This window comes from Branchiostoma lanceolatum, chromosome 12 (genome assembly GCF_035083965.1).
Source record: "Branchiostoma lanceolatum isolate klBraLanc5 chromosome 12, klBraLanc5.hap2, whole genome shotgun sequence".
NCBI lineage: Eukaryota > Metazoa > Chordata > Leptocardii > Amphioxiformes > Branchiostomatidae > Branchiostoma > Branchiostoma lanceolatum.
The window spans coordinates 6094988-6121445 of NC_089733.1; the positions used below are offsets into that span (position 1 = coordinate 6094988).

A 26458-nucleotide genomic window follows, 5' to 3' on the forward strand; every position below is an offset into this window, starting at 1 on the left:
AAAGACGACAATGCCTGGTAATTTGTTCTCTTAAACATAAAGAAATCTGCGTGTACTTACTGGAGACTGAATAAGAAAAAAAGGGTTTGTAGACACAGTAACAAGTCATTCTACACCTTTAAAGCAGCCAGTTGTATATCTATATGTGACGCATTTCTGCCAAATCAGAATGTAACATTATACTTTATTTCCTTGTTACACATTTCTTTGCGCATGCGCGATTTACTTCTTAAGCGCTTAAAAACCTCTTGCAAGATCAGTGAATTGCCTTTCACCTGGACGTCGTGGCAAGTTCGGCCCGGCAGGTAGATCATCACAGGTAGGGTGGTTCATTCTCGTTAAATGTTCTATGGTTAGAGAGTTAGTCATTATCTTAACTCTGGCTTAACGTCCATTCACTATACCAGCGACGTGAAGTCTTAGTTCAGAACATTGACCGGGCTCGGCCGATAAAGAAACCAAGGACGTTTTTGTCCAGGATCAAGGCTACTATGAAACGTTTTGTTGTGATGTTCGGAGACAGCGTGCCACTTATGCATTAATTCCGCGTAGTTAACCAGAAGCACACCTGTCTTATTCTGTCATGTTATGATATTTTACGCTTGTACCGGGACTATGCCAGCGGTTCGAGGCTTTTGTATCAGTCCACTATTCAGACAATGGAAAGGCCGTAAAGTGATACCCTAGTCGGTATCAGTTGTTAGCTTTGTTGTTGCGGTGTTAGATCCTTTCGGACGTTGACATCGCAATCACTTTCCCTTAACCTTGCTAAACAAAGGCATAAGTGCACAGGGAAATACGGGGGGAAGGCCCTCAAAAAGCCATAAGAGGTAAAGAACATTCCAGGTCTTGTTTTGAAATGCTGAGTCTAACATCGCAGATTTTTCCGTGTTAAGCGTTCGTTGTGTAGAATTTCCCAGGGTGACAACACTGCGAGAGAAGTAGTTCCATGCCATAGTATCAATTTTGCGCGACATAGATTTCTGAATACATATTCCATACATTGAATACTCAATGACTTAAACGTTAAGTAAGGAGACATGAGTTTCTGCCCTGGTCAGTCGGACGGTTGAACTTGATAGTGTGTGTGCACTTCCCCTAAATCCTGCTCTACCTGACCTTACGAAACAAAGGCTTAGGCACAAAATCTCAATACAGATGTTATCACGTATTGTATAGCTAAAAGAAAAAATCAGCAACATTCATCAGCTCCAAAAGATTTAAAATTACAGTTTTTTATATCAATCTGACCCTAGCTCTATACAGACAGAGTGGGTGGTATTTGAGGCGCACCTGCGACAACTTTTATGCCCAGAGCCAACAAGACGAGTCTCTCTGCAAGTTCCTGGTGACTATTGACTGTTCAATCTTTAGATGTTGTAAGCTTATTTTGTCCAAACAGTTGTAGCAACGTAAAGACAACCACCATCAATCAGACAAAATGTATATATCGCGTAAATAGAAGTATCCTCGCTGATAAATGAGCCATTTTGTGCTAAGACGACAACGCCTGGTAATTTGCTGTCTTAAACATAAAGAAATCTGCGTGTACTTACTGGAGACTGAATAAGAAAAAAATGTTTGTAGACACAGGGAAGAATTCATTGTACACCTTTAAAGCAACCAGTTGTATATGTGACGTACTTTAACCAAATCAGAAGAATGTAACATTATACCTTATTTCCTTGTTGCACCTTTTATTGCGCATGCGTTCTTTACTTCTTAAGCGCATAAAACCTCTTGCAAGATCAGTGAATTGCCTTTCGTCTGGACGAAGTGGCAAGTTCAGTCAGCGGATAGATCATTACTGCAATCTTTAGGTAGGATGATTCCTTTTCGTCAAATGTTCTATATATGATTATTGTGTTCGTCATTATCTTAACTATACTAGTGATGGGGAATCTTGGTTCAGAACATTAACCTGGCTGGGCCGGGACTGTTGTAATAGTGGAGTTTAAGAGTCACTAACTAACCAGTCTAATTGGTCCGGACTTTGCGGATTGGCGGGCCCGGGTTCGATCCCCGGGAGCCAGGAGACTGTTCTACTCAGCTCTTGTGTTTCACTGGTTCCCACACCGGCCCTGTGAGTAATGGCAAAAAATGTGGCACACAGATATCGAACTCGGATATTCGAGGATGACTCTTAGAATAAAAGGGGGAGTAGTAACGGTGGGGTTCAAGCGCTAATAACTGACCGGTCTAACTGGTTCGGATCTTTTAGCCTAGCAGTTGTGGCGAGCGGCCTGTGGATTGGTGGGGCCGGGTTTGATCCTCGGGAGCCAAGAGACTGTCTTGCGTTTCACCGAGGCTACGAAGCAACGTTTTACAGCGATGTTTGGAGAGCGTCATGTATGAATGACTTCTGCGTGCTTGAACAGAAGCACACCTGTCAACTTCTGACTCTGTTTATTTCTGTCTTGGTTTGCCATGCGGGGTTTTACGCTTGTACTGGGACTGTGCCAGCGATTTGAGTCTTTTGCAGTAGGCCACTCTTTACACAATGGGAAGGCCGTAAAATGATACCCTAGTCGGTATCAGTTGTAAGGTTTGTTGTTGCGGTGTTCTGAGATCCTTTCGGACCTTGACATCGCAAGCACCTCCCTTTAACCCTGCTCTACTTGGCCTCACAAACAAAGGCCTAAGTGCACAGGAAAATACAGGGGAAGGCCCTCAAAAAGACTAAAGCGCAAAGGAATTCGCAACATTCCAGGCCTTGTATTCAAAAGCAGAGTGTAACATCACACATTTTTTCCGTGTAAATCGTTTGTGGTGCAGGTTTCGCCGGGGTTGCAACACGAGAGAAGTAGTTCCATAGTATCAGTACTAGTTTAGCCGCGACATAGATTTCTGAATAGATATTCCATACTTTGAATACTCAGTTAAATTCACAGTAAGGAGACATGAGTTTCTGCCCTGGCAAGACGGACTGTTGAACTTTATTGTGTGTCTGCACTTCCCCTAAATTATGCTCTACCTGACCTTACAAAACAGAGGCTAAGGATTAGGCACAGAATTTTGATACAGTTGTTATCGAGATATACTATAGTAATGTATTGTATAACTAAAAGAAAAAAATCAACAACATTCATCAGCTCCAAAAGATTTAAAAGTACCTTTTTTAACTATCTGTCTATCCTTAACCCTATTCAGACTGGGTGGGTGGTATACCGGTAGTTGAGGCCTGTGCCAACTTTTATGTTGCATAACGCCAGGAGGCCCTGTGAGTAATGGCAACAATGTGGCGCACAGGGACAGCGTGTCATGTATGAATGACTTCCACGTACTTGAACAGAAGTACACCTGTCTTATCCTGACTGTCTAATATGTCATGTTATATCATGCGGGGTTTTACACTTGTACTGGGACTGTGCCAGCGGTTCGAGTCTTCTGTATCAGATCACTCTTCGCACAATGCACACTCTTCACATCAATAGGATACATGAGTTTAAAAGATTAACATTACGTCATACACAAGTTTCGGATATTACGCATTTCAAAATAGGATTTATAACATTTGAGAATTTCCAAAGTTCCAAAGGTGCACAAGGAAATACAAAGGGAAGGCTTAAAGAGCATATCATGAACAGCCAAGGTCATGTATTGAAAGGCGGAGTGTAACATTACACCATGTTTCCGTGTAAATTGTTTTTGGTGTAGTTTTTACTAGAGTGGCAACACGTGGGAAGTAGTTCCATCGAATCAGTTTAGATTTAGGGGCGACATAGATTTTTGAATGAATATTCCATACATATTGAGTACTCAATCTTTTAAACACTGTTACTAGGGGGTTGAGTTATCTGCCCTGGCCAGTCAGACTGCCAAGCTTTATGTTATGTGTGCATGGTAATGAAAGTCTTAAACCCAGGCGTAACGCTTCACTGCTTGGCGTCGTGTTGGCGTTGGCGTAACGGCTAGGGGCTTTGGCACAGAACTGAGTTACTTCAAAGGTAAGGTAAAGCTTGGTCGGTAGTAGGCTCCGCTATTCAATGCCGCGCCCAAGACACAGTGGATAACAGCCCAGGGTAAAACTTACTTTTTAACGCTTCACTTCTTCTCCTCATCTTCAAAGCGATTCATCTCAGTCGTGCCTCGGTCAAATGAGCGGAAATTTGGTATGCAGGCAGAGTGAGTGCATACCCGCAGACCTTTCTCTTCGCCCGTGCGCATCAGTTTTGGGGCCTCTATAGGATGTCATCCATGAAATTAAGATGGTGTGGCCTAACATTAATTTTTTGGGCAGGCGTATTTCACAAAATTCGTAATTTTCGTTTTCAGGAATGTAGTTTTGTTGTGTTATTGTCAAAGCGCATCTATTTATTTACATAAAATAGGGAATTATCTTAATTTGATGACGTTATTGTTCAACATTCAAGACGGTGGACAATATCATTTAACTTTGAAATCGCTCGTTTTATTCATTTTTGCCCAAAAACATTACGAGGAACGTTTTAGTCTATTTTCATCGTGCGCTTTTTCTGTTTAAAAAGATGAAGTTTTTTGAAAATTCAAGATTGCGGATCCCAGCTGATAGCTGAAAAAATATATATAGGCATTTTATGACGTCAAATTGACGTCGTTGCTGTTGCTATTGACAACAGACGTTAATTATCTTAGATACCTTTATTGTGAAAATAGTTGCACACATTTGAGCTTTGAGGAAATGTTCCAACTAATAGAATCACATCAATGTAGTCATTGTTACGTCATATTATGTCATGATGACGCCTACGTTTTAATTTCCAAAAGATTCTATGTGTACATTATTCTCTAAAAATATGATGGTATTTGAGGAGTTTAAAAGGGGCCGGCCTCAAAAGCCCGGCCGGTCCCCCGTCCCAGGATGGCAAAAAAGTCCGGTCTGAATAGGGTTAACATTAAACACAATAATGTACATACAAACATAGCTAGTAAATGCAATTTAAATACGTCTTTTTAAACTTAGGAATGGGTCGCATTGAATCTGCAAGCGGTGCAGTCGTCGTAATTGTGATCTCCCTCGTTGGTAAGTTGACTGAAATATTCTAGTAGATCTTTTGCTTTATATTTAATCATATTTTCGAGACACAAAGGGATTGGATGACAATAACACTGATACAATCATACAGGATAATGATGTTTCCTACTGCTGAAATGCTCTGAGCCATTTTATGTATGCTGCAGTATGGACGAAACAACTTTCATTATCATGGTCACCATATATCGCGTTCTGGTTTTATTTGATATCCGTCTAGATGCGTGATATCATCTCGTACTTTTAAGACGTTTTTACATACATTCATTTCCTTCCATGATTCAGCAACATCAACCGGAGAGTGGCTTCCTCCAGAATGGTCACATGACTTCATTACTTTTCAATGGGACGACAGCGGCTTTGAACTCAATACAACGGAAAACGAAACATTCGTTAAATATGTGGTCCAGCTGTACAAGACTCAGAACGGCAGTTGGTAAGTGTATGCTTCACAAGCTTATCAGATGGAAGTGTTAAAGGTTAAGTAAGCAAAACTGTGCAAAACTATGTACAGTCCTAAGTGCAAAAGCCCATGCATATGATTTATTGGAATTTAGGCCCTAAAACACATTTGAGCGTCCTCTAGATTTTCTGCACATATCTAACATTCGTAGCGTGGGAAAAGTCTCCATACTGCTTGGATTTCCGTTGGATTTGATTCAAAAACGTATTTTTTCAAAAGATTTATGTGCCTTTTGCATCGAAGATAATAAAGGCTATATAATTCAACCTGTGAAAGAAGCTCGGTACCAGGTTTGTTGCTCTCGAGTAGTTTCACCTATTTTTGGGTACAGACTGTAGGAGGACAGACATTACAGCTGGAATAACATGTACATAACAAGGACATCATAAACACTATTCTTAACCCTCAAACCACCGTATGGGGTCAAAACTGACACCAGACGTTTATCGACATGTGCCATTTTGACATTTCGAGTCGAAAACAAAATTCCTTCTATGAGTTTGTTTGTATATATGTCTTATAACTTCTCACAAGTTTTTACCGAGATTGCCTCATTGTTGATTATGTTATCCTAGAAAGTTTACGCATGGTCCAGTGGGGTCAAAACTGACCCCAGCAAAATCTGCACTCATATTTTGATAGTTGTAATCTAGTAACATGTATGATAAGGGTCATTATGATCATAGTTACAAAATATAATTTTGTAGAAACGTGAAAAAAATTTTTTTTTTAAATGAACATAAAGATTAATGACGTTGCGACGTATTATGACGTCATTTATGTGATTTTATTGACGAAAACCAACAAATTGGGTTTTTCCATATAACTCTAAGATACACGATACAAATTATGTATGGTAAATCATAATATATCCAAAGACGTTATTTGTAGATGACAACAGGAACGACGTAAAAATGACGTCATAAAAATTACATTCATATCAGGTTACACTAGCGAAATCCGCCATCTTGGTTCCGCCATCTTGAATTATTTTAAATGCATTTTTTCATCATATAACCTAATAACACAATAAAGATGGACCAAAACGTTTATATTAAGATTGTTTCTGTTTGAATAAACATGGTAATGATGGAATTTGAGTTTGAAATAGCCGGTTATAGCTAATCTAATTATATCGTCCGCCATCTTAGATTTTAACCGATGACGTAATCAAATAGGCATAAATTATGAAAATTAAATCATAAAAGTGATAGTGAATTACATCGGTGGGAATTGATATAAGAAGATAAGTGCAGTTTGAAAAGACAACCCTAGAATTACATTGTAAAATCCAAAATTAGAGACTTTTTTCCAAATATGGCTCTCAGAAACCGGTTGCCATAGCAACATGAAAACATTGATTAGTTATTTCATTGAATTCAAGTTGTTGCCAACGAAATTTTAGCAAAGGTGATTTGGTTGTTCTAGCGTAAGACATTCAGATGCTATAGGACATCTAGTGTTGGCGCAGGCCTCAAAAGAGCCCGCTTGTCTGAATAGCGTTAGTTGCAAAAGACGATGTTCCCTATTTTTGCATAGATTATGATAATAAGCAGAAATTATTCGCACCTTATCATGTCAAACTTTTCCTTATATATGACTTAAACCACAAAAATAGTCACCAATATAGCTATATTTGTAGAAAACATTGTGGGGTCAGTTTTGACCCCATACGGTAAGATTAGTCGTAAAAAAGCTACGGTGGTTTGAGGGTTAAACATTTGTCCTCGCTTTTGTTTTGTTCTTTTCAGTGATTATGTGATTCGCCCTCCGATGGTGCAAGAAATCCCTGTGTACTACCTACGGGAGGCCACCTTCACACGTCTGAATCTCAGTCACCTTTACTGCAGGTAATGCCAAATATTGCTCTGACTGGTTAGAATCCATACAATGCTTTATGAAAAGTTGTCCTGTAATAGAGATATTTTTCACTTGAGGAGGGCTACGAATTAAATTGATATAATGTAAATATTAGATCAGCTTAGCATTTCAACAGACAATGACATGTCAGTACATAAAGGTATTTTTTATTCGAATTAATTTCTTCGAAGTAAGTATCGTATTACGAATGCCATTTATGCATCTACTGCGAGTAAAGGATGCTTTCAATTGGATGTGCGTGGGATCAGTAATTTGGGGGATTCTTTGGGATCCGTGCAGTATTCGTAAGGAGTTGCAAATCAGGATCCCTGTGATCCGGCTGCACTCGAGACCTTTTCGCCAAGTGCATTACTTTATTCGAATCTTCAAAAAATGCAAAAAAATGGTTAAACTGTCTTGATATCAATCTTAAATGGTATGTATTCAGCAGTGCGTTTAACTACTCGTTCTTGACAAGAATTGTGCGCACAGTTGTCCCGTTACAACACAGTTGTGTATTTATATTAAAAGATAACTTAGTGTTGTCTACTGTGTTAATGTTGTAGCAACTGCACAATCGTGTCGACATTTCGCAACTTCAGCTGTGGAAAGTACAACGCGATACCTACTGACAGGAGTTCGGCGAGTAAGTGTGATTTATTTATCAGTATATGTGCTCGTGTGCCAAAATTGATTTTCAATCATGCAAAAGCATTAAATAGCCTTCTAGATCTTGGAGATTTTTAGTCTGTGTGACGCCTTTCTATGCAAATTGCAGAAATTACTAATGCACCAGAATTAATTCCTTTTGAATGGCCTAGACATTGCTAACGATTGTATTATATTGACATCCGAGATATGTGGTATTTCCTATCTAAAGGAGTTTAATAAGATCTTTGACTGTATCAAATTTAACCCTCTTGATTTTTTTTCTGCAGAAAAACACCCCTCCTTTGACTCCACGACAGTTACCAACACTTCGATCACAGTGACTTGGCCGAACTTCACACAACAGTGTCATGGGAAGTTTCACCACGTCAAATACTTTTATTATTACAAGGTAAACCATGTCACTTACCACTAGTAAAACCACCTTCATGATCGAAACACAGTTGTTGAGCTGGTAAACTCCATAATTGCCAGTAGTTTTAAAAGGACGTGAGAATGTCAGGACGTGAAAATGTAAAGAATACTAGAAAGCCAACATGCGAAAGAAAATACACCATATTTAGCCCATCTCCCTCCCAATGCTTAAATTAACTTCCAGTATCATCCCATGACTTTACTTCACCATCCGAAATGACGAATGCAATCCCTTACAATATGTTCGAGCAGGGGTCGATCCAATGATCGAACTCGGGCCCATCAGCGGGGTTGCTTTACCGCTTGGGCCACTGGGACATGATATATAATGGATAATTTTAATTTTAGAAAACATCTCTATTGAAAAATAGAAATAGAATTTTCTGTTATCACCCTAATCCAAAATTAAGTTCAAAACATCCTCCTATTCAATAATCTAATCAGCCAGTCGCGCCACCGGCAAGATAACGGTCAAGTCAAGTCACACGGCAGGCGGAGCTTGGGGTCACTGACCTTTAGGCCGTGTTCTTTACATTCATGATTGTTAGACCTTTTACTCGCGCCTGTCGACTGAGCGGGAGGGCTGCCCCATCAATCCAGCCCAGTAGAGTCATGGCTTGGCCCGATGTATCAGTTTCGTTTTAAATGCATATATTGAAAAAAAGAATAATAAAAAAAATCTGGGGGTATGCACTTACTCTACCTACACACCAAATTTAGACTTATTTGACCCAGGGAGGAGATGAGATGAATCGCTTTCAAGATTAAACAGGAAGACATGGAGGAAGAGAACAAAAGAAGAAAGAAAAATGACCAAAAAACAATATATTTTACCTATACTAAACTATGGGCAAAATATGATTGCAGAGCACATGTCGCAGTCAGTACACATTCAATAGATACCATTCAAATATAATCAATAATCTATGTCTTACCGGGTTTCTCACGGCTAATGATATAGTGACACACATTCCCAGAAGATGACCTATCCGGCCTATGGTATCTGTGAGTTTTTAACAAACAAGAAATCTTTCTTTGACCTAAAGCTGGACATTACACCACGGGAGCCAGAGACCAACGGTCCACTGGTCATTTTTAACGAGACTGACACGGAGGCGACCCTGATTGGACTTACTCCCGGAAAGGAATATCAAGTCAGTATAATAGATAAAGTTACACATTTATACTTGCAATATATACTGCGGCCAGAAGTCATGAGATACTTGACATTTATGTCTGCAGCAGATTTGTTTTTATCTTATATCTTGTTTTGGCTTCGTGATTCCTGCCATTTAGGTAATTTATATATATATATATATATATAAATATATATATATTACATTATTATATCGCATGTACATGGCACTTTTTGAGTGCTAGCAGCGTTTCTGTGTTTCAGATTCAACTGACATCAACTGGAGATGCCAATCCGGTTATCGAAGAACATCATTTCACTTATTCGTTTTTAAGGACTGACATAATTGCTACTGGTAAGTGCACTATATATATATATATATCATATAAAGCACCCTTATTTTGGCCACAATTATTGTTAACTGTTTCTTTTAAAGACATTTTTGTCATTAAGGTACTAAACTATACACTGATAGAATACATCGATTGTACACCAAAAAGAGTTATACAAGCAACTAGATACAATTTTTGACTTTTTTAAGCATCCGCTGTCTTTCGTCAGTGACTAAGGATGGGATTGGAAAACCAGGTTTTATACCAAAGCTCTGAATAGATATGTTAATGAGGTTAAGACAATTTAGTATGTCTTGACGTTGTTTTTAAAAGAAGATTATTTCACGACAAGGTTTATGCTAATAGTTCAATCAGCTACTGTTGTTTTACTACAGTAACTAAAGGTTGTTCGTCCGGGTGGTGGGTTGGTGGGTAGTGCATTATCCCAAGTGCCTGAAAGTTCAACGCGTAGACCTCCTTTCCTGTTGAGGGTGGAATTGTACATCCTCTCATAATTGCTCCTCTAACTCCCTGTTCGAATCAGCGGGATTCACGATCTAGGATGTCAGTGGATTCCAGATTGAATGTGTGTCCCTGGCTGCGTTTTAGATAGTGGAAAATGGCAGAGGAGTAGCCGTTACCGCTCTTTCTGCAATGTTCATTGTACTTGTGTCTTAGTGGTCGACTATTCTACCCAATGTATAATATTACCACACTAAAACCATGTTCTGCCATTTCCAGCCCCTTCCCCTGCAGAAGACGTCTCAGTAGTCGACAAAAGCTCGGCATCTGTGACTTTGGTAATGAGACCGCCGAATGAGGGGTTTGTAGACCTGTTCCAAATACAAGCAACGTCATCCCAGCATTCTAGGTACAGAACTGTAGTCAATCTGTAAGATATGCCCTAAGCAATCTCAGGCGGTAAAACTGGAAGTATTGTGAATAAGGCAATCGGTATGAAATTAACATTTACTTCCCCATATTAGCTCGTCTGCATCATCATTTGATACTTTGGGCGTTTAAAAAGACCTCAGGAACAAGCCCCAAATGTAATATTTTATTTTTTGGTAACACCTAAAATCAGCCCAGAATCCAGCCGTAATCGTTTTCTGTCGACACTTATCGGTAACTTCCGGTCGCGTGACGTCACAATGTCCAAGTACATTGAGTTATAACCACGTGATTAATTTTCCGGATGCGTTTGGGTCTCCTAGGTCATAATTGCGCGCGTTCGGAAGATTTGAAATAACGGCTGGCCTCCAAGCGATCAGGTTTTCAATGAGTTCCCATCACACGACATCGCATATTTGCTCCATGATGGTCGATATGCAATGGAATAGTGTTATTTAAACATACTATGGATAGAAATCACTAAAACTTTGATTTTGAAATATGACCGTTCCGGATCAAAGGCGTGACCCTTATTTCATAGACGTTAAGATAAGAACCCATTGCTTGTATCTACTAACAGGCTAAAGTTTAGAGTGCAAAGAATGACAGTAAGAAAGAGCTGAATTCAAAGTAAAAACACATTGGCGTGTATCATCGACGATGAGAATTTTACTGTTCCAGCCCTCTTGTAGACGTGCCTTTCCCAGACGGGAACCCAGCAAGTATCAGCGCGCATCTGCCCAACCTGCTGCCTGAAACGACGTACGATCTTTCAGCCACAACAGTCGCCAAGGGCAAAAGAGGCCAGGCTAAAGTGGTCACCTTCACGACAGGTAAGACAATGATGCCTATTGAGTCCCAGTTAACCGCCAAAGCCCCCCCACGTGGTGTCTTGCACCTTGCTGTCGTGTTCCTAAACAAGAAAAGAGGAACAATTCTGGCAATCACCCATAATCTTTATTCGCATTCAGATCATACAGAAGTAGATATTCGAGTATGATGACCGCGTCAGTTCCTACACCTGAGTGAGGAGGGTTGACACAGAAGCTTTTGCGTGGATTTGTTAGGGTGGATGACAGGTTGCGAATCTGAGACTCACACACTTTAATTGGGGACATATGTAAGGAAGCGGGGATGTTACTAGTGTTCCTTCTTCGGATCTTGCTGGCGGGGTGACGAAGATTACGGGACCGTGACGGATAAGACAAGACACAACTTAACACGCAGCCAAATGAAAGACGTCCTCACACTTTGAATCCTTGAAAACAACTGTCTTTATTCAAGTACTGTAGGCGCGTTAGAACGTTCGTCGTACGTCAACGTTAAACGTGCGCGTTCGGAGAACGCTCTAACGCGCATGGCCGTAATGGAAACAAACAAACAAAAACGTTCCATGACAACACTTACGTCACATTCCTACACCTACCCCCCAGTTTCAAATCGAGCCGTCCCCGGCGAGTACATAAAAAATTCTTACATCTATTTCAAAACGAGCCGTCCTCGGCGAGATACGGAATATATTCTATTACAATATACAATATACAATTTCAAGCTTAATACACTTTTCAGTTGCTACAAGTCCATACATTTTTTAATAATTTATAGTTGGTATCCTTCGCTGAGCACTGTCCATCCTGCGTTGAGCACTATCCTGCTCCCCATATGATTCCTGTGTTGTGTCGTTCCCTCTTCTTCCCGTTTAAGCACAGCCACGGACGTCCTCTCCTAATCTTCCTTTTGGTGCAGCTCGGCTCACCGCCTTCCTGGGGAAGTTTTTCGGCGACGCTCCCTACAGCTTCAGGTATCCCGGTGTGGGATTTGACTGGATCGGTCCGCCCCGGTTGGGCATGAATAACGGATGCCAGGGACATCTTGCCGTCATTACTCTCGTGCCCGGTGTGGCGCATACAGGGATTAGCCATGAAAGGGGAAAGAACACACACACAAACACAAACATCTAACCTGACCGCCATTATATATTACTGTCACAGTAGTAGTGTAAGAACTGATACAATAAAGTTATGTTACATGTATGTTATATATTTGAGCTCATCATCATCATGTACGTTATATATATATATATACCTTAATTCAGGAAGGAACAACCATCTTATCTAGCTAAAAGCGGTACGAATTCCTGAAGGACCGAGGCCCAACGCCCGATGTCTGGCTTTCCCCGAAAAACATACCACTTATGACTCCCCGGCTAACTATAAACCCCAAGATGGTTGTACACTTCGATAGCCGAAATCAACTAATTGCAAGTCTTCTTATAACGAAAACGATTTAAATGCCTTCTTGAACAATCCGCTGGCGCGTTGAGGCATTAACTTAAGCCACGTAGGTGACTGAACGCTACTAGATTGGCTGAATACGTCAGCGTAACGTACAGGTGGGACTCCTCTGTTTTCTCTAACAGGATACCTAGGTTCACTGCTGTCACTGTTAGAACCATCATTATTTACTGGAGTTTGAACCACAACAATATTCGGATTCCCGTCTTCATCACTCTCCTCGTTATCTGTTAAGTCGGCTTCTGCGACATTCTCTTCTTGGTTACGTTTCCCACTACGTTGGTCTCTTTGTTCGACACGTGATCGCTTGACATTCCCAGGGCGAGGAGCGAACATACAAGGAGTTAACATGTCTCGATGCAAAGTTCTACTCGGTCCCCCTCCCCTCTCTGGAATAACAACGTACACTGGGATGTTTGCACACGGTTGTCTATCCACTATGTACGGTATCTGTTCCCACTGGTCTTTCAGTTTACTAGGACCCCGGGTCTTCTTGTTTCTTACCAATACTCGTTCTCCCGGTAACAACGGTGCGGTGTGAGCTGTACGATCGTATAGACGCTTTTGTCCTTCTTTTGCAGATGCTGAATTTTTTGCGGCTAAGTCGTAGGCATATTTGTACCGATCGTGATGTTGGCTAACCCAACTGTCTGCAGTAACTTCGCCAGAGTCCGTATCTTCTAACAAATCAATACCAAGGGTTAGATCTATTGGGAGACGGGCTTGTCTTCCAAACATCAGGAAATATGGAGAATACCGAGTGGTAGCATGTTGAGTATTGTTATATGTGTGCACGAGCTCAGGCAAATACTCCGGCCAACGACGCTTCTGTTCTCTTGTTAAGGTACCTAACATGTTCAAGAGCGTCCTATTGAAACGTTCACATTGGCCATTTCCAGCCGGATGATAAGGTGTGGTACGGCTCTTTGAACCCCCGTACAACTTACATAAGTCCTGAATTGTAGCAGACAGGAAGTTCGCACCTTGATCTGAGTGAAGTCTTCTAGGAAACCCATATGGCATTATGAACTTAGACCACAATGTCTTTGCTGTGGTTTCAGCTGTCTGATCCCTAGTCGGTACGGCTACCGTGAACTTAGTAAAGTGATCAGTGATTACTAAAATATACTGATGACCACTCGTTGCCTTGTCAACCTTTAGATAATCCATCGCCACTAACTCCAGAGGACCTTTTGTTGAGATACTCACTAGCGGGCTCTTGTTATTAGGTGGATGTGTTTTACGTAAACAGCATCTTTCGCAAGATTGAATCCATACATGAATATCTCCTTCCATCCCTGGCCAGTAAAACCGTTGGCGCAGGAGGTCTAAGATACGTGGAACTCCAAGATGGCCTGCACGACAGTGTACTTGGGAAAATACTTCTCTCCTAAGGGCGGCTGGGAGCACTACCTGTTTAACAGTCTGGTCCGTTCTACTGTTAAAAGATCTCCTATATAGGATACCATCCCTCAGCTCTAATCTATCCCATTGATTGAGTATTCTGTTAACGTCAGCTTCTTCTTTCTCCCTGTCTGTTTTCTCTGGTTTCTTGCCCTTGCTCACAAGGTGTATCACTCTCTCTAAAATGGGATCGTCCCGCTGCTGCTGTGCCAGATCTGTTTGAGCGTACCCGGGAAGGGTGGGCATTGGCTCGAACGCACTTGTATCTACGATTTGTGTTAGAGTGACTGATAAGGGCTCAGTAGAAGGGGTCACGTAGTTCTCGCAACACACTTTAGTAACCTGAGCTGACACTTCTTCTACTTTATCATCTGAGTTACCCTTAGCTGTGCCTGTAGCGGGCAAGCGAGAGAGAACGTCGGCATTTACGTTTGACTTCCCTGGTCTGTATTTAATCAAGAGGTCAAAGTTCGCTAGTCTGGCAGCCCATCTCTGTTCTACTGCCCCTAACTGCGCCGTTCCCAGGTGTGCCAGAGGGTTATTATCCGTATATACTGTACACTTCGCTCCATACAGATAATCCTTGAGTTTATCAGTCACAGCCCATTTAAGCCCCAATAACTCTAGTTTAAAGGAACTGTAATTGTCCATGTTGCGCTCTGTTGGCTTAAGGCCCCTGCTGGCATAAGCAATCACCTTCTCTACACCTTCCTGTTCCTGTGACAGAACAGCACCTAGTCCGTCATGACTGGCATCTATATACAAGGTGAATGGAAGCTCAAAGTCGGGATATGCTAGTACGTCTGCACCCATCAAGTGCTTTCTTAGTGCATCGAATGCCTGTTCACACTCGGCCGACCATACGAATGGAATTGTAGACTGCTTTCGTCCCTTTTTCTTAGTCTGTCCAATCGTCAATCTATGTAAGGGCTGGGCTATCTTAGCAAAGTCTTTCACGAATCTCCGGTAATAGGAACAGAATCCTAAGAACGATTTCACTTGCTTGGCTGTTTTCGGAACTGGCCAGTCCCGTAAGACTGCACATTTTGCTGGGTCGGTAGCTACTCCTTTCTCAGAGACTATATGTCCTAGGTATTTCACCTGTCGCTTAAAAAGGTGACACTTGTCAGGTCGTAGCTTCAAGCCATGTGCTCGTAGTCTGGTGAACACGCGGTCCAACCGTTCAAGGTGATCATCAAAATTAGAGGAAAATACTATTATGTCATCTAGATATATCAGAAGTGTCTCTAGATTCTGATCTCCCAAACAATGTTGCATCAAGCGTTGAAACGAAGCTGGAGCTCCTGACAAGCCAAATGGAAGCCTATTGAATTCAAATAACCCAAACACCGTAGAAAAAGCTGTCTTTTCCTTGTCAGCTTCATCAACTGCGACTTGCCAGTAGCCACTAGCTAAATCTAGGGTAGAAAACATGGTCGCCCCTTTCAGAGCCGATAGCGATTCCTCTATTCTAGGCAAGGGAAACGCGTCATGATGAGTCTTGGCATTTAGGCGTCGGTAATCGACACAGAACCTAAGATCCCCGTCCTTCTTACGGACTAGCACTATAGGCGACGCCCAAGGGCTACAACTCTCACGGATAATGTCTTGTTCTAGCATATCCTGTACATGTTGTTTAACCTCTTTGTAGAGACATGGGGGGATACTGCGGTAAGGCTGCCGTATTGGCGGGGTGTCGCCCGTAGGAATTCTGTGCTTTATAGTATCTGTGTAACCAAAGTCTCTTTTGTGCGTAGAAAATACACTAGCGTGTTTCGCTAGTAGAGCTTCAAGTTTGGTTTCCTGCTCTGGCGAAAGATCTGTACCATCCAAATCTACTTTAGAATAGTCACTTCCGGTCTTGACCCTAGAAGCTGATGAGGGCCGTGTGGTAATCTCCTCTGTGAGCACATTGCATTGAACAAAATTTACATGAACTTCTTGTTCACTTACAGGTTCTAGCTCTACACTACCCTGAGCTTGCAGCTCTGCTAAGTACAATACGCCTAACCGAGCCCTCTGACCAATCCTGATGTCTTGTTTGCCGACATTGGCCAAACGAACAGGGACTCGCCCTCCCCGTACCTCAGCATAGCATCTAGCCACAATAATAGAAGCGGGAAGACAACCTGCCTCCGGAGGTTCCACGAGAACTTGATAAGGTTTGCTTTCGGGACCTGGGCGGGCTCTACCATAAACAACCATCTCATGACCTGCCGGAACAATGATCTGCCGCAGACCAGAAGCTCGGACATAACCCACTCTACCGTCCTCTACTGCACTGAAATTAGCTTGACGGCGTGCCGACCGTATAGCCCTCTGCCACACCTTATCTTCACACGGTTGTATGTGACCAGGCTGTCCAATGCTATCACTTATCACGTTCATACCCAGAATCCCTGGGGCTGTGCCACCACACTTGTCTTCCACCACTACGATACCACGCTTCGGGTGTGTAAGTCCTCTAAATGATATATCTAGTTCGCAATATCCGACAAACTTTATTGGCAGTCCATTAGCTCCCGTGAGCTTCAACCAGCTGGACGCATCTTTCAAGTTTTCCCCCCGATCCCCGAAATGTTCTTTGAAAAAACTATGCGTCAAGGTCGTAACCTGTGACCCGGTATCCAACAGACAAGGTACTTTGACCCCTTCAAAATCGACCTCCAATATTTCACACTTCCCGATAGTTCTATCCAAAACAGATCCTAATGTATTTTTGCTATGGGACCTACATGTCTCACTCAAAGACAAGCTTTCCCGCACGCCTGATCCCTCGGCTGCGGGCACATCTAGTTTGGGGGAAGTGTGGTCTGAGTGGGAGGTGCGCGATAATTCGGCACACGGGAATCCATTGTGGGAGCATTAGGGCAGTCCCTCTGATAGTGACCGGGTTCCTTACACCTAAAACATATCACACGGCCTCGATTGTCCCGTCCACTATACCCGTACCCGCGTACATAGTTGTTGTTTTGGGGCTCACGTAGGCCATTATTAGTCTCACGGGGCATGATCTGATACTGCTGGCCTAGTTTTAGCTGGTGTAGTTCCTGGCGCAACGAATCTATGGTTCTGCCAGTATCCGCTCTTAGCTTTGACACTTCGGTTAGAATTGCAGACTCGACACTTTGTGCCACTGAGTTCTGTCTAGTACCTACCCCCTGACCAGACCACTCACCACTCAGATGAAGTGCTTCTTCTCGGACATCTTTGAACTTCCTAGGGTGTTCGGTGTCGGCAGACCGTAAGAACTGGCGCAACTGCCTTTCTAAATCCTTATCCCTAAGCCCGTCTAGGAATCTATCTCTAAGGATAAGATCTCCGTCCCGAAACTCCGATCCCCTCCTTCTTTCGGCCCGCCTGAGGATTTCTTGTAAACTCAGGGCATACATATTAATAGATTCCTCCCTGTCCTGTTCCCGGGAGTAAAAGTTCCCTAATATAACAGACACTGGGGCTGTGTCCCCGAACGCTGTTTTCAATGCCTCCTTGACTTTACCCAAATTATTTCGATCGGTTCCCGATAACACCGCTACTTGCCGCTTGGCCTGTCCTTCCAGGTTGCGGAATAACATACCCGCCCTCTGGATCTCCGGGGTGTTGTATAAAGTAAACGTGCTCTCAATTTCTTCTAACCATTCCTCAACGGACGGTCCCGATACTAATCCTGAAAACTTCGGCCACTTTCTTTCAAAAGGGACATACATAACGGGGTTTCCGTCCCCGGCCTCTGCCATTATCTCAACTAACAGTACGAAATCGCGGTAAAAAATAAACTACTAAGTTTGGGCGGTCAAGTTGAAGATGAATGTGTGTGCTTTCCTACCCGTACGTCCGCTCTCCGGAAAGTCACCGATGGAAAATGCCGCGGATCCTGCCGACAACGCCAAATGTAAGGAAGCGGGGATGTTACTAGTGTTCCTTCTTCGGATCTTGCTGGCGGGGTGACGAAGATTACGGGACCGTGACGGATAAGACAAGACACAACTTAACACGCAGCCAAATGAAAGACGTCCTCACACTTTGAATCCTTGAAAACAACTGTCTTTATTCAAGTACTGTAGGCGCGTTAGAACGTTCGTCGTACGTCAACGTTAAACGTGCGCGTTCGGAGAACGCTCTAACGCGCATGGCCGTAATGGAAACAAACAAACAAAAACGTTCCATGACAACACTTACGTCACATTCCTACACATATGCCATCTATCTAAATCTCTCCCTTTCTCTCTCTCTCTGATCTCTCTCTTACTCTCTCTCTCTCTCTATATATATATAAATCTCTATCTAAATATCTCTCTCTCTCTCTCTCCCTCTCTCTCTCTCTCTCTCTATATATATATATATATATATATATAGATAGATAGATAGATAGATAGATATTCAGATTCGTGTTTCTTTCTCATCATAGTTTTATTCAATCCACTTTTCAGAGGCTGTTCCCGTAGATTTAAAGGTTGTGGGATCAGTCACGGCTGTTGTTGTGGTCACTGTGATTGCAGCAGCCTTCTGCGCAGTACAGATAGTAAAGCGACTGAAATACAGGTTGGACCCAGCACAACTATTCAAGGAAGTTCTTGAGGTAACAAAGCATTTGCTGTCGTCTTTCACATTTATCTTGACATCTGTCTGAATTTCTGTATTCATCTGATTACTGCAACACGTAAGCACATATGTTATTACATGATATTCACTAGGATATCGTTGGGTCTGAGAAAATGGAGCCATGGCTGAAGAACAGAAAGGATCTACATCTCGAGGAGCTGATCGGAGAGGGAGAATTCGGTCACGTGAGGAAGGGTGTGCTGAGAGAAGAAGGCCATCAGGCCGTCATTGTAGCGGCCAAGACGCTCAGGTAGTTCTTCTATGGCTGTCACATAAACCTTTGCAAAAAAGCCTGCCCTAAAGTGAACTATTCCAAAGCATTTATTGCAACACCTATTGCAGAGCCATTCCTGTCAGAAATGGAACTTTCACGGGAACTCCTGAACATAATTGACAAGAAAACATCTGTATAAAAAAAACATTTTCCGTTCTTGCCCCAATCCAAAATTAAATCTGCGAGACAACAGTCCTGTCAAGTACCCTAGCATGCATGACACTCGATAAAGGACATGATACAGTATGATATGATATGATGTGCCCTTTTAAAGGATACGTTGTTACTGTATCTGTAGAGTGGATCGAGCCAATGAGATCACCTACCGTGACTTCGCGAAGGAAGCGAGCCTGCTGATAGAGGTCAACGATGATGGAGGTCACGTGAACATCGTCAGTCTGATTGGACTGGTGGTGGATGGGGAAAGGAAGAAAGGTACCACAAATTATGTTCTCAAGTCTTGCATTAGGTCTTACATTTGTTAATATGTTTTGTTATGTCATGTTACGTTATGTAAATATATATGCTTCCTATCAAACATTTAGGCTACTTTTGTACTCATTTTTTACTTCCACAATATTAATAACATGCATTTGTCTGAACTGTCAATGAACCAGTCGACCCCCCACCCCCGAAGAATACATTGGTGGGGTCAAGCTGAAACCCTTGTGTATCTTTTCATTAATAGAGATTTTCTTACCGTAGCTTACTCTACCAGCACAATTTGCCTCTCAAAATACAGGAAGTAGCGTTTTAGCGGGTCAAGATTTTAACAATTTTCTCCAACGTTAGCATACTCCCGGGGCGTCCTAGAATTGTTGTGCCGCCGGCGTATATGTCGGGACGGCGTCGCCCCCAAAAGCTCAAGCTGAAACCCTTCTGTATTTTTTTTAATTTGTTGCCATGGAAAATTTAAAGAAGAACGTATGACCATTCAATTATCGCGAACAATGGATTTTCAAAGACGTGAATTCTTTCTTAACAGATCCCCGGTACATTCTCGTTGAGTACGCCGAGCCAGGAGAGTTGCTCTGGTACTTAACCGGTATCCAAAACAGCCGATACCAGGCGGACTACCCACCGGGCTTAGGACAACAGCTCACCGAGGTGGCCATTGACATCGCCCGGGGGATGCTCGAGCTCAAACGACGAAGGGTAGGTACCTCAAGTTTTTTTGGCTACATTTCTAACTGTCAGTATTCACATTATATTTTTTCACGTCGTTAACATTGTGCTCTTCAAAAATGAACAGAAAAATGTAAATTCAAATTATAAGACCTCGATTCTAACGTTTTTGTGTTGCCCCGAACAGATTACCCATCGTGACCTGGCTTGTAAGAACATCGTCCTGTCTTCTCCGGACGGCCAGGCCGGACGGCTGGTCGCCAAAATCTCCGACTTCGGACTGGCCCGTGACGTGTACGTGACGACACAGTACATGAGGCACCCTTTGGTAAGTGTTAAATATTTAAAACATTTGTCTTTGTTTTTATCTTTTAATCTCTAGAATCTATGGTCCACATTAAAATACTTCTTATGTGCCCTACTTGATCATTGTTTTGTTAACTTTACATAGCATTGAAACTGCCTCATCTCACATCTGAAGCCTCAAGTTTATGTACCTTTAAGATATCATTTCAAAACAGCAACTGGTAGTTCGCATCTTACTATTCTTATTATGGTATGTTTTCTTCTAGACAAATGTACTGCTGCCAATCAAGTGGATGGCAATGGAGTCCTTGCTTGAGGGTGTTCACAGCTGTAAGAGTGACATGTGGGGATTTGGAGTCGTCATGTGGGAGATAGCCACTTTGGGTAAGTGAACAAGTCAATAAATAGAAATCACATTTCTCATCTTTGATTTCAGGCCATAATCCGGTGGGTACTTTGTGTTGATGAAGCATTGCAAGGGTGTAAAAAATTGCCGACGGGAAATCAATGATCTCAATCTGCAAAATACTTTGCATGCGGCATTGCTTTTTGATTTGATAGTGATTAAAGTCTCTCATTAGTTGACATTAAACTAACAGGCCAGGGCAACCTAGACTCGAAAGTTCTTTTCTAGAAAACATCAACATATATGTTTCAGTTGTTTATAGAGTTTATTGGAGTTCAACTCTCTCGAGCTCCTTTAGCTGTTAAAAATGTCAATTCTGTATGGAACTACAACTGAGCAGAGTGTACCGGTCGTCTATACACGTGCAGCACGCAATTCATTTGTGCAATGTTTCCTGATTGCTTTGTTTGATATTTAAGGAGGAACACCTTATCCTGAGGTCTGTGGCTACGAGACTCTGGTGACCAGGCTGCGCCGAGGGTACCGCCTGCAGAAGCCGAACGGCTGTTCAGATGAACTGTAAGTAAAATCCCCGTTGTTTTATGTTCGTTATATGAAAATCAATAAAAACGTTTATATAAAAAAATGGCCAGTGAAAATCAAATCTGACTTTTCTGCCCCCTTTTCTGAGAAAAGAACGCATGCATCCCCAATAGATAGAGATGATCTCTTTCTGAACATTTCTTCTCATATGTAAAAAAATCCCGGCAGTCATGGCACTTGAATTAAAATGTTAAGTTTCATTCTATACTTCTATTTTGTATTGTGTTTGCGAATTGTTGCCATACTTTGTACAAGTGCTGCGTACCGGTACTGTGTACCGGTACTGTACTGTGAAAAAGATACAGGTCCAAAATACAGGTACTGTACCGAAATACAGGTACTGTACCGAAATATATTTACACCAAGTCTATACTTAGTTTGTGACCGGTCTCCTAACCTCGTGGCCTCATGCGACACCCAAACATGACCAAAGTGACACCTTGGAACAGCATAATTAATGTGAAACAGATCCTTTAGGAGGGCCAGGAGTTTTGATAGCAAGGCTACGAGAGTTTGGCGCTAAGAAACCTATGTTCTTTAAATAAAGATATTGACAAGTTTTAACAGCTTATTTATGCTTCTGTCATTATTCAAAAGATTTAGAAGAACACATGTTACTTTGTAAAATTAAACCTTTGTACCGGTACTTGTATCTGTACCTGATGTTACTTTTAGGTAAGCTGCACTACTTTGTACCGTGTACAATTGTCGTGCAATAATTAAAGTTCTTCTTCTTCTTCTATTAAACGGCATTAGATATATTGATCATGATCTGAACAAAATAACATGGTCATCTTCACTGAATATTTATGAGGCCTTATATAGCTGATTGCCGAACAATGAGGCGCATTGCACTGCGTTCCATGGGTTGGTGGACTTTATTAAGAAGTATGGTAGTCTGAAATGCAGATAGATATTAGTACATTCTGGTGATGTAATTCAGATGTAGTTATTTTGAAGAAGACTAAAATTCCTCGATAGCAGTATTGACATTATTTTCTTTGTATGACATGTAGATATGAACTCATGAACCTCTGCTGGATGGATGACCCGGATTCAAGACCAACACCTGACGTCATTGAAAACAGGTTGGAAGAACTGCTTCATCAGGACAGGGTATGCAAGTATCCATGTATTTTCATTAGACATTATTTCTTGTATGTAAGGTTTTGTAATAAAATGAAATATGTATTAATACCTGCCAGTTCTATAAAATCTGCATTTTCTGTCTTGTCTATCCTCACGGAACTGTCTTGGAGAGTGGTTGTTTGGTACACAGTGTTAGCATATGATTGCCCCCCCCCCCATGTGAACACCACGATTGTCAGATTGATTGCTTTTTGGCAGTATACAGTTCGATTTGTAGGGATTTTGTATATTCTTACAATCTTCCTATCGAGTTTCACCTTTCAATTCTATTGATACAGGCGTTCTTTCCGGAGACCTAGAAGCGTGACGTTGGTACCGGACAAAAGCAAACGTGGATGACATGAGGATTCTCGCAAATGAAAGTTTTATCAAATTCGTATCCAATAGTTGAGATCATAAAATTAATTATAACCTCCGATCAGCATCATATATTCTCCACCACTACAATCTAGATTGTACTTGACACCCATTCTCCGTTAACGTGAGCAATTTGGGTTTGGAAATGGCGAAAAATAAAGTTCTTCACAAAGCTTACGTAATGTGCCTAACACATAACTACTATTGTTCACTATACCAAACAAGTTTTGGTAGGTGCTACGACTTTCCCTTTTTTGAGATATTGACCGTTTAACGCTGTGATGTCACTTATATTTTAGTGATATGAAAAAGCGTGTTAACCCACTGGTGACGTCTTCTACACGACTGATTCATGACCAAAACCCGTTTTTCTGATTTGCGTCCAAGCGGAAACCCTTGGCGTCCCTGTTAGTGGGTAACATTTGATAGTTCTACCTGCTGTTTGAGAGAAATTACCTAATTTTGTTCCGATTGAGTTGGATAGATTTTGAACAAATCAAACACACAACACCATCTTTCCTGGTCTACAAAAATACTTGCAATATCTACTTCATTTTCCCCCCAAAAGATGAACAGTGAATCAACAGGGAAAATATTTCGAATGAAACTATATATACGTAACCTAGAGACGTCAATGTATTACAGTAACGTAAGTCAATACTTTATTAACGTACATCAATAACCTTTGATATTTAATACAGAGGAGTTGTAACTATTCATTTATGTATATAAGCAGTGCTAGGTATGTGGTCTACCTCTGTTTGTTCCAATCAAGCTAAGTATCCATAATAACTATGGTAACGTAAGTCAAGGTGTTGATGATGTTATTCGGATTCCTCTATGAAACAAGTGTATTGGAACCAATCTATTACCCATGAGAGTTAACCCCTCGCTCTATGAAAGCTTACAAGTACTATCTTTGAAACTTAGAGAGAAAATATTACAAACTCGGCTTCCTAGATATGAGATGGTTTCCTGTGCACATGTGCCATCTGTTGACGTTTTTCTAGGTAAGGACAGCGTCAGAACTTGGCCGCAGAGGTGCTACACAGAACGAGGCTGACCCTTGACACACCCTCTGACTTGCAATCCTGATTATCTTATTAAACGCTGTATTTTTGATGACTCGTATCGTAATGGTAACGTAAGTCAAGGGGTAACGTAAGTCAATTTTGACGATTGCTTGGTTAACAAAATAAACAGTCAGGTTACTGAATGAATTAGCGGCAGGTAAGTGCTTATTTGGTTATGCCCTTCCTTGTAAAAGGCAGGGTTTAGGCTAGTGTTTCTATTTCGAGCAGTAATAATGGCAACGTAAGCTTAATGAAAAAGAAAAAATGGCGAAACGCGTCAAGCTCTAACAAAGCTGTAATTCATCCGACACTAGTTCGCAGTTGCCTCTGTAGTATCTTTGATAGTATACTACATACTGTGACTGATTAAAACACATAAGGAGGTTGGACAAATCTCTCTTTTGTGACAGATTCTTATTCATTCGTCTTCGCAACGTAAGTCAAAGTTAGAAACTTGTGACAGGTATAAATGGCACCTAGTTCCTGGGCTTGAGATATGGTCCACCTGTACAAAGTCCCCTGCTTGTTTCATGTTGACCTCACCGGTAGGTATAAATCACCGATAAAATTATTTTCAAGAAACGCGTTTTTCAACATGTAAATGCAGTGCCTATTGTGCTAATGGGATTTGCGGCAGGTCTTTTTTGACGGTTACAAACCAAAATAATGCCCTTTATTTAGGACCTAAAAAAAGCCTGCCATGACGGTTAAAAGGTTACTATTCGTATTTCTTATATCTCCTGGTGACATTATAGTACCAAAATCGAAGACAATGTTCGATTGAACAATTAGCTACATGGATATCCTTGTGCGACAGAAATTGCACACGTTAACAAAGAATGGGTGTTGATAATTTCCCTAGAAAAGTATTGATATATCTGCAGGGGTATTACTGATTCCTATGGTTCTTTATGTATTGTATTGTAATGTATACTGTAATGATTCTTTTACTTCATTAATAGTTGGTTATGTATACAAGATGTATGTTCGTCTATATTTTAGTGGGCCGGCCGTTAATAGCAAGAGCTGCCTAGCTAGAAAGGCTGACCCAATGTAATGTTTTCAATAAATACAAATAGCTTTGAGTTGATAGGATGTAGTCCGATGTACCAAGTGCATCTTTGAAAATGTCAACCTTGCATTTTCATTTTGATATCATAAGTTCTAATATAGCCCTTAAGAATTATATTTCAGTTGACAACATCTAAATCCTTGTAACTATAGCGTAACTAATATCGTTTTGTGTTAATTAGTGCTTCATTATGATAGCCAATACAGTTAACGTTTTGTATAGCCAAGAAAGGTATAACAGATTCAGTTGTATTATGTGTAGGTTTGAAAAGCCGTGTATTATAATCAACTATTTGTTTTCTGAGCTCTGCAATGAAAGACCGTTCAAACGTACGGTAGTCAAAATGGAGTGGTTATAACTAGGTGGTTAACATGTAGAAATGGTCAATTTTTCAGAATTGAATGTAGTGCTCTTTTTTCTTTGTTTTAGCTTATAGCAACATTTACAATGTTAACATGTTTGAGAACTTGGCGGGACTTTTTTTGGTAAAAAATTTTCAAAATGAAATAAGTGTAATGAAAGAAAATGAATTGGTGTATATCTTCTGATGATTCCAACTCTCTTGCTTTTGCAATTTCAAGTACGCGGGTCCGATCATGGCGTCATTTTGGCAAAGATAAAGATTTGGGAAAAAGGTCAATCTAGCCAAAGATGCGTTGTTGATTAAGATTGTTGTTCAATTATTTTCTTGTTGTAGGAGCGCTTCAACTCCTAAATGTGAATGACTAAAAAATACACTGCGCATATCAGTATTGATATAAGATGTACCTAATTTTGAGTAAAAGTGAAAGATTGAAAAGATTAATACAATCCTCAGAAAAGAAGATGACACGAACTATGTGGGAATGGGCGGGGAAACAACCTGATTATTTTGCTTAACGGTGCAGGGAAGTGAAAGCTGATTTTTCAAACAGCTACGTTCAATCAGCCCTCCTACTTAGCCCAATTACTACTATCTTATTCGAGTCATAGCGACCTTTAATCAAAATAGTATGGAGTGAGTTGGACAGCCCTATAGCCTACGTTATGTTGGTTCTTGATACTTGTATTAAGCCTTGGTTTTCGTACGTCAAAACAT

General features: G+C 41.3%; 2 protein-coding genes and 1 long non-coding RNA gene across 3 annotated transcripts; 2 read left to right on the forward strand and 1 right to left on the reverse strand.

Annotated features, from left to right (window-relative positions):
* The first annotated feature begins 215 nt into the window (after positions 1 to 215).
* LOC136445866 (uncharacterized) lies at positions 216 to 5429 on the forward strand. The gene is made up of 3 exons (XR_010757441.1): positions 216 to 319; positions 4943 to 5002; positions 5297 to 5429. It is a non-coding gene; the product is annotated as an uncharacterized lncRNA (long non-coding RNA).
* Positions 5430 to 7230: 1801 nt separating this feature from the next.
* Positions 7231 to 25905, forward strand: LOC136445679 (tyrosine-protein kinase Mer-like). Its single transcript, XM_066443812.1, has 16 exons — positions 7231 to 7324; positions 7901 to 7980; positions 8273 to 8394; positions 9464 to 9571; positions 9817 to 9907; positions 10626 to 10755; positions 11457 to 11608; positions 18904 to 19052; positions 19168 to 19325; positions 19648 to 19784; positions 20335 to 20504; positions 20662 to 20802; positions 21047 to 21164; positions 21606 to 21705; positions 22746 to 22845; positions 23157 to 25905. The coding sequence occupies exons 1-16, from the start codon at positions 7248 to 7250 to the stop codon at positions 23175 to 23177; spliced, it is 1854 nt and encodes a 617-aa protein (XP_066299909.1). The 5' UTR covers positions 7231 to 7247; the 3' UTR covers positions 23178 to 25905.
* On the reverse strand, positions 16955 to 18659 carry LOC136446324 (uncharacterized). The gene has a single exon (XM_066444677.1). It carries the CDS (start codon positions 18208 to 18210, stop codon positions 17266 to 17268), a length of 945 nt encoding a protein of 314 aa, XP_066300774.1. The 5' UTR covers positions 18211 to 18659; the 3' UTR covers positions 16955 to 17265.
* Positions 25906 to 26458: the final 553 nt, after the last annotated feature.

What these genes read in the sequence shown, in the direction of transcription:
- LOC136446324 (XM_066444677.1), bottom strand. Translation starts at nt 18,210, where the DNA reads ATGGCAGAGGCCGGGGACGGAAACCCCGTTATGTATGTCCCTTTTGAA.
- LOC136445679 (XM_066443812.1), top strand. Translation starts at nt 7,248, where the DNA reads ATGGTGCAAGAAATCCCTGTGTACTACCTACGGGAGGCCACCTTCACA. An exon ending in TATTCAAGGAAGTTCTTGAG is followed by an intron (nt 19,053 to 19,167) that starts GTAACAAAGCAT and finishes GATATTCACTAG; the next exon opens with GATATCGTTGGGTCTGAGAA. An exon ending in GTGGGAGATAGCCACTTTGG is followed by an intron (nt 21,165 to 21,605) that starts GTAAGTGAACAA and finishes TTGATATTTAAG; the next exon opens with GAGGAACACCTTATCCTGAG.